Source organism: Scyliorhinus canicula, chromosome 11 (genome assembly GCF_902713615.1).
Source record: "Scyliorhinus canicula chromosome 11, sScyCan1.1, whole genome shotgun sequence".
In the NCBI taxonomy this organism is placed as follows: domain Eukaryota; kingdom Metazoa; phylum Chordata; class Chondrichthyes; order Carcharhiniformes; family Scyliorhinidae; genus Scyliorhinus; species Scyliorhinus canicula.
In genome coordinates this window covers 43,964,676-43,976,745 of record NC_052156.1, presented here as the reverse complement: position 1 = coordinate 43,976,745, position 12,070 = coordinate 43,964,676, and the positions used below count along the sequence as shown (strand labels likewise).

Below are 12,070 nucleotides of genomic sequence, written 5' to 3'. Positions count from 1 at the left end.
TTCAGATTTGGAAATGTATGTCCAGGAACTGAAACTGACAGAAAATGTTTTGTGTCAGACTTTGAGCATGGCAGATCCAATATGAAATGTCAGGTGCACTTTTGAGAATGAAACTGCGTTTTTTTTTGATAATACATTGTTCTGAAAGGACACAAAATTGAAGTGCAAGAACAAGAAGATTTATCAAAGCTTTATGTTCATTCTGTACACAAATTGAATTTCTTCCCAAGTTACTGGACTAGTAAAATTCTGTATCAAGCATGGAGATGAATTAGCATGTAAAGTGGTTCCATTATGCTTAGGCTTGTGGCCACCAAGTTTGAATAAGGGAATGAAAACTCATTACTTATCTTGTAAAAGGTTTATTTTTGAATTTGGTTTTCCCATCTATGATTCTGTATGACCTGCATATAAATGATAGGAATATATGTGGTTCTCTTCAGAGAGATTTATAGGATTGACAAGAATCCTTTTTATTTCATTCTTTTCAGAATTACTGATTTGGGAAATATCAAGCGACGACTGTGTTTATCAACTATCCACAAGGAATTGTCTGCAACTCCACTGCATGCAAAAATACCACTGAGTATTATCAAACGTAAAATTGTACGTCATTGTTAAAATAATTCTCAATAGCTGTAAAACTGTATAGTCTTTCAGATAGGATATAGAAGAAGTTTAACTCTTTATGATTCTGATTTTTTTCCAGGTTTGAAATGAGTTGCGCCAGTTTCCCGTTTATTTGGAACTGTTTTCCTTCTGTTTGCATTTTGAAATATGGAATTTACTGAAAGAGAAATCCAACTTGTAGTGGTACATTTTCATCATCTTAAAGAGTGTAATTGTACTTTCCTGCAATGAATGTCAACAGTGAGGTTTTGGACACCCCACTTAATATTTGGAACTCTGCTAGGTTTTTGTGCCTAGAACTCTGACCCATGTATGCAGAAGTACAATTGAATAGTTAACCAATATTTAATAAGTGAAGATTGCTATGTGAGACACATTACTTCCAAGAACAGTTGCTGTTGGATCCCTAGTAAAGTTTGTCAGGTTTTCTGTGCCTTTCGCAAATGGGCAAATTTATATGGCTTGTGTTATTGTTGTCTGTGGCCGCACTGTATCCTGCCACTTAAAATAAAGACACTCTGATCAGAATATGATGTAACTCTTTCAATAATTGCACTGTCAGCTTTTCACCCACAAAAACCAATATCTCATATTCATGATTTGGAATTGTACGGGAAAAACATACAGTACAGAAATAGAGTAGAAACTAACATCAAATCACCCTTTTTAGAATAGTGAAGTTAAAATATGGCATGTTCCAACAATCAAAAGAATTGGAGTTTCTTACGATTAATATTTTAAGAACAATAACATAATTTTTGGAAGAGGGTTTTTTTTAAACCAAAACCTGAGTTGCTGAAATGAGAACTTCGCAGACAATCATTGTTACCTGAGCCATTTTATTCTTACAGCTAACATCAACCAGTTCAAATTTACCCACATTAGACTCCAGCTGCCAAATATTTGCCCAGTCACTTGATCTATCTTTACTCCTTTGAAAACTCATTGCATCCTCCCCACAACTTGCTTTCTTACTTATCTTTGTGTTATCAGCACATTTGGCTGTAATACATTTGGCCCCTTCATCCATGTCATTAAGATGGATCATAAATAGTTGAAGCTCTAATACTGATCCCTGTGGCACCACTAGTTATGGTTTGCCATTGTGAAAATGATCCATTCAGCCTGACCTAGTTTCCTGTCCATTTGCCAGTGCTTGCTCCATGCTAATATATACCACCCCCAACATCATTAGCCAGTACAGTAACCTTTTATGTGGCATCTTATCAAATGCCTTTTAGAAATCCAAATACATTCCACATCTGGTTCCCCTTTAGTTCCTCAAAGAACTCTGATTAAAATTTTGAAAACACAATACATTATTGACTCTGCCTGAAAACATAATGGTTTTCTAAATGACCCATTATTCCCTCTTTAATAATGTATTCTAGTCTTCTGTGGGCTTATAAATAGTAAAAAGGTGGTAAAAGGAGGAGTGGGACCAATTAGATTACTGTGAATAAGGATACAAAATTCTTATTCAAAGAATCTGCCATTTCCTAATTTCCCATCATTAATTTTGCAGTCTCACTCTGTGAGGAGCTAATACTTAGCTATTATTTTCCTTTTCATATACTTGTAGAAGTTTTTACTGTATTTTTATATTTCTTGCTAGTTTTCACTCCTCCTCCAATTTCACCCAATTTATTCATTTTCAACTTTACTGATTTCCAAACCTTTCCCAATCTTCTGGCCTACCACTAATGTACTCAGCATTGAACACTTTTTCTTTTCATTTGATAACACCGTTAACTTTTTTTTAGTTAACAATGGATGGTGCTGGGAGTCCGTCCAGACCCGGGGCTTTCCCAGCCTCGGCCCCTCATCACTTCCCCCAGCCCGATCAAGGCTCCCAACCCCTGAACTTACCACCCCCCCTCCACCACCGGGAAATCAAGGCCATCCAAAAAACGCATCATGCCCTTATCCCCCACCAGAGGCTCTGAACTATATAATCGCCAATAAAAGGCCTGAAATACCCTGTTCGCCTCTCCTACCTCAATGAACATCTTACCTCCCGAATCTTTCATCCGCCCAATCTCCCTCAACTGGTGTATAAGCATCCTGCTGGCTTCTGCCCCATACTCGTACATCGCCCCCCGGCCCTCCGCAGCTGCCCTTTTGCCTTTCCCAGAGACATCAGCTCAAATTCCATCTGGAGCTTCTTCCTCTCCTTCAGCAACCCTTCCTCAAAGACCGCTGAGTAACTCTGGTTCATCTCCAGAATGGCCTCCACCGATCTTTGTCTTTCTGCCCGCTCCACCCTGTGTGCCCTAATCGAGCCAGGTTCTCCCCTGATTATAGCCTTGAGCACCTCCCACAAAACAGAGGTGGAAACTTCAGCACTCTTATTGAGCTCCACATAGTTGCGTATAGCCATCCCTATCTTTTTGCAGACCCCCTTATCGGCCAACAGCCCCACAATCCACCTCCACTGCGATCACTGGGAACATCCCTGCTTTCCACACGCAGATCCATCAAATGTGGGGCATGATTTAACGCCCCAATCTTCGAATATTCCATCCCACCTCGCCTGCAACATTTTGCCCTGGACACAAAACATCGATTCACCCTTTCCTCAATCTCATCTGGTTTGTCACCTTTAAATGAATCTCTTGCATGAACACCACGTCTGCCTTCAAACTCATTAAGTGATCAAAGACACGGGACCTATTGATTGGCCCATTTAATCCCCTAACATTCCAAGAGATTAGCTTGGTTGGAGGCCCAACTGATCAGCCATACCCACTTTTTAATGAGTTCCTCCAGGCCCATGTCCCGCCCCCCTCCCGGACCTCCTCAAGGTGCCGGTCTCCATTCCCCCTTAATGAACTGTGCCACAGCAACACCATCCTCGTCAGCAACCCATCACTCCCTCCCCTAACCCAAACACCAATCACCCACCCCAAACTTACCATACCCTCAGCCATAAACAAAGAAAACTATCCCATCCCAATAACCCTACCACTCCTTCCCCACTTCCTCCACGACTCTACCCCTCACCTCGCTTCCGTTAACTTGCCTACCTGCTAGCTAGGTGAACCCCACCCGACGCCAACAACTTCTGCACCACCATAGCGCATTTCCACTCCCCCTGCCCTGCGCCCCCCCCCCCCCCCCCCCCCCCCCCCCCCCCCCCCTTCCCCACCACCACCACCACCACACTTTAATGTACATGTACATCCAACACTACTCCCAATGCTGGGGGCAAACACAAAAATCAAAAAATTGTGCATTAATACAAAAAACTAAACAAAGTGGATAATATACACAAAGCCAAACATTATATCTCTAAGTGCACATGTACAGTTCTCCATCCTCCCTGAGTACAGCACCTCCAGTCCACTTCATGGTGAATCTCCCCAAAATGCAATGTTCTCACAAGTCCCCTAGTCCATGGTCTCTTAAGAACTTACTCGCCACCTCTGGTGTATCAAAGTAATGTTCCGGCCCACCATGCATCATAAATGAACAGGGTATAACACCTTGAACTGCACCTTGTTCCGAAATAGGGCCACCTTGACCCCATTGAACCCAGTCTGCCACTTGACCAGCTCCGCTCCTGAGTCCTCGTGTCTCAGGGACACAAACTCATCTCCTTCGTCCATCATTGGATCTTGCTTTATCCAGATTGTGATCCAGCCTCACAATGATCGTCCTCAGTGGCTCCCCGCTTTTGGCTTCCTCCTCAGAGACCAGATCCACTTCAGGAGGTCGATCAAAGACCCTCTCCACCACCAACTTCTCGAACATCCTAGTCACATATTTTGTGGTCTGCGTCCCTTCAATCCCTTCAGTCATCCCCACGATCCTTAGACTCTGCCTCCTCGAATGACTTTCCAGTACATCCTTCTCTCTGTTTCTTCTGGTCCTCTGCCATCATGAGTATTTCTGCCTCCAGCAAGACCAGCCGATCTTCATGATCAGCAACCAGCTCCTCCACCTTCTGGAGTGTCAGATTTTGCACCTCCAGTCTCTGTTCCACTCTCTCCAGGGCAGCCCGAATCGGCTCTTCCACCCTCACCAAATCCTCTTCAGGCCACCTATCTCTGCTGCTGAAACCCAGCCATCAGAAACTCCACCAGTTGCTTTGTTGACCACTGTGCGGGCAGCAATGCCACAGATCTTTCCACCGTCTTTCCCTCTGCTGCACCGTGTGAGTCCTCTTAGCCTGACTGTGGACTTTTGATTTTCCCCCCTCATTTGATAGGGTTGAAACAGTCCCGGCTGAAGGAGAATCACCAGTTCTTTCTTATTCTCATGTGTTTCATCTACAAACACCCCGTGGGCAGCACGGTAGCATTGTGGATAGCACAATCGCTTCACAGCTCCAGGGTCCCAGGTTCGATTCCGGCTTGGGTCACTGTCTGTGCGGAGTCTGCACATCCTCCCCGTGTGTGCGTGGGTTTCCTCCGGGTGCTCCGGTTTCCTCCCACAGTCCAAAGATGTGCAGGTTAGGTGGATTGGCCATGATAAATTGCCCTTAGTGTCCAAAATTGCCCTTAGTGTTGGGTGGGGTTACTGGGTTATGGGGTTACTGGGTTATGGGGATAGGGTGGAGGGTGCTCTTTCCAGGAGCTGGTGCAGACTCGATGGGCCGAATGGCCTCCTTCTGCACTGTAAATTCTATGTCTATGTTTAATCCATGTTTAAGTATATTTCTCGTTTAATAGTGACAAACTGCTAGCAGACTTACATTAACGACAAACTGTTAATAGACTTACATTTTGTAGACTCTGTAAATCTGTTTTATACTTTAGAATGTTTATTATAAAACTCCACTAAACATATAACTGTGTATGTGTTACATTGAGTAAGTTTAAGTTCCCAGAAGCTCATTAGGAAAAGTCCTGAGAGACAAGAATCCACGCAGAGAAAGTAACGGTTTAGTATGAGCGACTTACCTGGAAAATCCCCATCAGAACTGAAAGCCATTTAACTATTTCAGAGCTTGAAGAGTGATTCTCCCCCTAGTGAGAGCTGTTCTCTGTTCTGTCCAGGAAGATGGCTTTCCCTCTTTCGGTGGCTTAGTCAGAAACAGACTCATAAGATTAATCATCCAGGTCAGAAATCCTAAATCATTCAAAATCTCCTTTAATAGCTGCCACTAATGTTCTACCCTCTCCCCTTTTAACCCATTTACCTAGCCCATTTTAGCCAATTCTGTTCATATACCCTTTATTTAATTTTAAAACGCTTGTTATGGACCCACATACATCACTCTCATAAATTGTGAAATTCTATCATGCAATGATCACTTTTACCCAGAGGATGATTTACTAAGAAATCTTTAATTAACCCTGCCTTATTACACATCACCAGGTCTAAATTAACCTATTCCCTGGGAAGTTCTAGAAGTATTATGCTAAGAAACTGTCCCAAATACACTCTATGAACTCATCCTCTGGGCTACCTTTGCTATTTTGATTTGTCCAATCAATGAGAAGATTAAAGTCCTCCAACAATTATTGCAGTTCTTTTCTTACAGACCCCCATTATTTCTTGATGTATACTCTGTCCGACTGTATAATTCCAGTGTAGCCCATTAACTCAGGCACTTCAACATTGCCATCGCTGCCTTGCAGGAGACCCAAAATAAAGACGAAGAGCAGCTGAGGGAAGATGGCAGTGGTTACACCTTCTTCTGGAGAGGAAAACCCAAGGATCAGACCAGGATGCATGGAATTGGTTTCACCATCAAGAACAAACGACTCCCAGAGCTCCCTGTCGGCTCAGTGAGCACCTCGTGACCCTTCATCTACAACTGCCAAGAATCAGCAGACCGACGCCCCAATCCTTGATGCCAGTGATGAGTCCAAAGAATGATTCTACCCCACCCTGGACTCTATCCTCTTCAACATTCTTAAGGAAGTTAAGATCATCCTCCTTGGGTGCTTCAACCCCAGGGTTGGAAAGGACTCCCTAATCTGCAAAGAAACCATCGGAAAGGAAGGAGTTGGAAATTCCAATTCCAATGGAGTTCTCCTGCTGACCAAATACGCACAACACCAGCTTGTCATCACCAACACAGTTCCGCCAAAAAGACAAGTTCAGAATTTCCTGGAGAAATCTCCGATCAAAGCACTGACACATGATCACATGATCGACTTCATCATCATCCGATCCCGAGACCAAAAGGATGCCCAGATCACCAAAGCGATGACCAATGCAGATGACTTCTGGATAGAGCTGGTACTCATCTGCTTTGTCCATCAAACTCCACCAGAAGCAGATAAAGAAACAGCTCAGAGAAAATATTAACTTTGAGCTGCTTCAAGAGCCAAGCATGTTTATGAACTTCCAACAATGTCTTCTCCAAAGTGTCCATTCTAATGGAGTGGAAGAAAACTGGAAAGAACTGAGGATAGCCATCATCTCAAGCTGTGAAGAAACCATCAGCTTTGAGACCGGGAAACGCCAAGACTTGTTCGATTGGAAGGACCACACCATCCAAGCCTCATAAACTAGAAGAGGAAAATTCTGTGCCTGTAAAACGATATAGCCAGCAAGGCAAAGAGGAGAGCTCATCGGTTAGCTAAGGCGGAGGTACAAAGAAGAACTGGGGAAATCAAGAACCAATGGTGGACTGAGAAGGCTAAGGAGCTGCAACTACTCACTACCCAGCATGACATCCAGTGAAACCAAGACAATATATGGACCAAATAACCTCGGCCTCAAACCGGTGCGGATCTTGAGAGACAAAACATCGGCCTTCGATGGAGAAGACACTTCACAGAGCTCCTAAGATGAAGACCATAAATGAGAACGTGTTTGAGGAAATCCCCAATCCCCATCATAAGACCATAAGACCATAAGACATAGGAGCGGAAGTAAGGCCATTCGGCCCATCGAGTCCGCTCCACCATTCAATCATGGTTGATTTCAACTCCATTTACCCGCTCTCTCCCCATAGCCCTTAATTCCTCGAGAAATCAAGAATTTATCAATTTCTGTCTTAAAGACACTCAACGTCCCGGCCTCTACCGCCCTCTGTGGCAATGAATTCCACAGACCTACCACTCTCTGGCTGAAGAAATTTCTCCTCATCTCTGTTCTAAAGTGACTCCCTTTTATTCTAAGGCTGTGCCCCTGCGTCCCAGTCTCCCCTGCTAATGATATTATACTCCCACCAGGTGTGGACGAAGTCGAAGCCTCCATTAAACACAAGGAACGGTAAAGCCATAGGAGTGGACCGGATTCCAGCGAAGACTTTTGAACTTGGAGGAGAAGAGATCACCTGTCATCTCTATCAACTGTTGCTGAAAATCTGTTGGGACTTTAACCTGGTGTTGAAAGACTTCTTACTGTACTCACCCTAGTCCAACGCCGGCATCTCCACATCATGAAAATCTGGGACAGAGAAGAAATTCCTGCCGATGTCAGGGATGCCGCCGTTAGCACTAGCTTCAAGAAAAGAGCCAAAGCAGACAGTGGGAACTACCAAAGAATCTCCCTACTCTCCATCGCTGAGAAGATCATCGTCCGAATCTTCACTAGTTGCCTTCTCCAAGTCTCTGAAAAGTTGTTCCGGAAAGCTAGCGTGGTCTTGAACTAAACCACGATAGCGGCCATTTTCACTGCTTGGCAACTTCAAGAGAAATGTGAGGAGCAACATCAACCCCTCTAAATGGCCTTCATTGGTCTGATCAAGGATTTTGACTCAGCCAATCGTAAAGTACTATGGAGGACCCTGTCGGAGGCCGTCTATCCAGAGAGATTTATCAACATCCTCCAAGACAAGATGTCGGCTACAGTCCTCACTGATGGAAATAAGACCAAACCCTTTGAGGTCGAGACTGGAGATGAGCAGGGGTTATGTCATTGCCCCCACCCTTTTCTCCATTTTCATTGCCACCATCCTTCATCTTGTCAAAAGCAAGGTCCCAGCGGAGTGGACATCCTCTACAGGATGGAAAAAACCTTTCAACCTCAATTGGTTGAAATTCAAGAAGAAAATGACACTGACATCGCTCGTAGAACTTCAGTATGCAGATTACATGGTCATCTCTCAGAAGAGAATCTCCGAGCCATGCTTGGCACCTTTGTGGAAGCATACCACAGAACCGGTCTCAGCTTCAACCTGATGCAGGGCAAGATCCGGTCTCTCTCACCATCAAGATCAACGAGGAAACCCTACCAAACGTGGAACATTTCTCATACCTGGGGAGCCACCTCTCCTGTAAGGCTAATATTAATGCAGAGATCCAGCATCATATCCAATCCGCGAGTGCCTCCTTCAGACACCTAGGAACGAGAGTTTTTGATGATCGTGACATCCATGCTGACACCAAGATCCTTGTGTACAAGGCGGTTGGCCTCCCAACTCTTCTATGCAGCTCATAAACTGGACCATGTACAGACGCCACCTTAAAGTTATGGAGAGGTACCATCAACACTGTTTGAGATGGATTTTCCAGATCAGCTGGGAGGACAGGCGTACTAACATCAGTGCCCTTGAAGGAGCCAAGAGCTTCAACATTGAGGCCATGATCATCCAAAACCAACTCCGATGGACTGGCCTTGTGGTTAGGATGTCAGAGGCCCAACTGCCAAAGCATATCTTCTTCGCCCAGATCAAGGAAGGCTCCCGAACAAGAGGACGACAAATGAAACACTTCAAAGGCACCCTGAGGGCTTACCTTGAAAAATGCAATATAGACGTCAATGCCTGGGAGACGCCTGCTCAGAAGAGACCTACTTGGAGGAACCTACTGATTGAAGGGACCCAATTCTTTGAAGACACCTGCAAGAGGAGCCCCAGAAAAGAAGCCTGAGAAAGGAATAACAGCAACTCTAGTCCAAGGATGGATCCCACCTCCCGGCAACACCTACCAAGTGTGTGGTTGCAGATGTAGCTCTAGGATCGGGCTCATTAGCCATGCAAAACCCCACAGATGGCATGACCAGTAACAGAGTTTTTTAGGTCGACAATTATAGTCGTTAGTAAGTGATCACCAAAGAAAATAAATACAACCAGTGACAATTTTTCCTTTGCACTTTCTGATTCTACATCTTGATCTTCTGAACCAAGATTATTTTTCACTATTGTAGTGATCTCGGGCGGCTGTCAATCCCGCACCTGCCATGTCCCAAATTCTCCGTCCCCCGAGATTCGGCGGCTGCGGGAATCACGCCGCGCCGGTTGGTGGGCCCCCCGCGCCGGTCGGCGGGCCCCCCGTGGCGATTCTCTGGCCCGCAATGGGCCGGAGTCCCACCGCTGACAGGCCTCTCCCGCCGGCGTGGATTAAACCACCTACCTGACCGGCGGAATTGGTGGCGCGGGTGGGTTCCGGGGTCCTTGGGGGGGGGGGGGGGGGGGGGGGTGCGGGGCGATCTGACCCCGGGGGGTGCCCTCACGGTGGCCTGGCCCGCGATCGGTGAGCGGGCCTGTGCCGTGGGGGCACTCTTTTTCTTCCGCCTTCACCATGGTCTTCACCGTGGCGGAGGCGGAAGAGACCTCCTCCTCTGCGCATGCGACGGTATGACGTCAGCAGCTGCTGACGCTCCGGCGCATTCACGGACTTATGCCGGTTGGCGAAGTGCTTTTTTCCCTGGCTGGCATGGCGCCAAAGGCCGTACACGCCAGCCGCACCTTTGGGGCGGCCCAACGCTGGAGTGGTTCACGCCACTCCAACACGCCGGGACCCCCCGCCCTGCCGGGTTGGGGAGAATCCCGGCCCTCATCTTTGATCAACAGAGGTACCCTATCTTATTTTCCTTTCATCCTGTCCTTCTGAAATATGAAATAGCCTTAAATTCAAGTCCCAACCTTCATTATCTTGTAACCATGGGTGGGATTCTCCTCGACCTGGCGGGGCGTGGGGTCCTGGCGGGATGGAGTGGCGTGAACCACTCCAGCGTCGGGGCGCTCCAAAGGTGCAGAATGCTCCGCACCTTCAGGGGCTAGGACTGCCCCGGAATGGTTTGCTCCCCGCCGGCCGGCGGGAAAGGAGCCTGGTGCCACGCTAACCGACGCCGAAGGGCCTCCGCCATCTGGTGTCTGCATGGTTCAGGTGAAAGCTATCTCAGTGGTACGGCTCTCCTTTTTTCCCCAGTTTTTTTGCCAGTTCCCCATGAGTCAAAACCCAGTTTCCCCCATATCAATCTTCAATCAAACCAATTTTGATGGCTCATCTAGCAATCCAGATAACCTTTGTGTTTTCATTTTTTATTTAGCCCCAACTGCTCATACTCCCTTTCTTTGTCCCAACTGTGTTGTTAGAATCCATGCAGACCATGCCAGCTGGATCCTTCCCCTCCCATTCTAGTTCCTCTCCAGCTCTGAGACAGTGCCCTTAATCCTGCACTCGCCCTGCAACACAGTCTTCAGGATTCCTGGTTCTTAGCTGCAGAGAACTTATCTATCCTTGTAACTATACTGTCCTCCACTACAACCATATTCCCTTTAACTCCCCCCATCAGGGTGTGGCCAGTTAGCCCATCCTCCCTGCAGACCCTGCTCACGTCCACATAAACTGCACACTCACAAGCAGTGTATTCCAGTTAACCTCTTGCTGCAAGAAAAAGTTCCTCCTCATGTTGCCATTTCTCCTTTTACCAATGACATCAAATCTACGCCCTCTATTTCATAGAATTATTACAGCGCAGAAGGAGGCCATTCAGCCCATCGAGTCTGCACTGGCCCTTGGAAAGAGCACCCCACTTAAGTCCCACACCTCCACCCTATCCCCCTTTACCCCTGTAACCTATTAACCCCACCTAACCTTTTTGGACACGAAGGGCCATTTCGAATAGCCAATCCACCTAACCTGCACACCTTTGGACTGTGGGAGGAAACCGGAGCACCCGGAGGAAACTTGCGCACAGATGGGGAGAACGTGCAGACTCCACGCAGACAGTGACCCAAGCCAGGAATTGAGCCTGGGACCCTGGAGCTGTGAAGCAACTGTGCTAACCACTGTGCTACCCTGCTCCCCATATTTCTCGGTCCTCACAGCAGTGGGAAAAGTTTTCCCTGTCTACTCTATCCAGAAACATTCCTGATTATGCATACCTCTATCTACCCCTATGAAATCTCCTACAAAACTACTTTTCTCCAAGTAATACGGTCCCAATTACTCCAATCCATCTGTGCAATTGAAGTTCCTCATCCTTGTGATCTTTTCTGCACTCCCTCTAATGCCATCACATTTTTCCTGTCGTGTGGCACCTAGAACTGGAAGCTATACACCAGCTGAGGCCAAATCAGTGTTTTATGCGTGCTCTTTTACACTGCTGCTGCTCTTTCCAGCTACTCCTGCCAGATATGCCACCCCTGTCTGCTTTGCACCATCCTCACACTCCACTGTAGCTTGTTTGCAACCATTTTGTGGCACCTGTCATCCAACTACCTCTATGTTGAACCCTTTGTCTGCTGTCCTCCATTTTGCTCTATAAAGGAGATATCTGTAGTTTTTCAGCTCTGATGAAATGGCCAAAA

At 46.4% G+C, this 12,070-nt stretch overlaps 1 protein-coding gene across 3 annotated transcripts in view; it reads left to right on the top strand.

The window, feature by feature from the left end:
• Positions 1-12,070, top strand: part of cfap20dc (CFAP20 domain containing) — a 535,225-nt gene that overhangs the window by 224,397 nt on the left and 298,758 nt on the right. For all 3 annotated transcript variants that reach the window (XM_038810523.1, XM_038810522.1, XM_038810524.1), the window contains exon 5: positions 492-606. In XM_038810523.1, the coding sequence (XP_038666451.1) occupies positions 492-606 (115 nt within the window). The remainder of the gene's footprint in view (positions 1-491; positions 607-12,070) is intronic.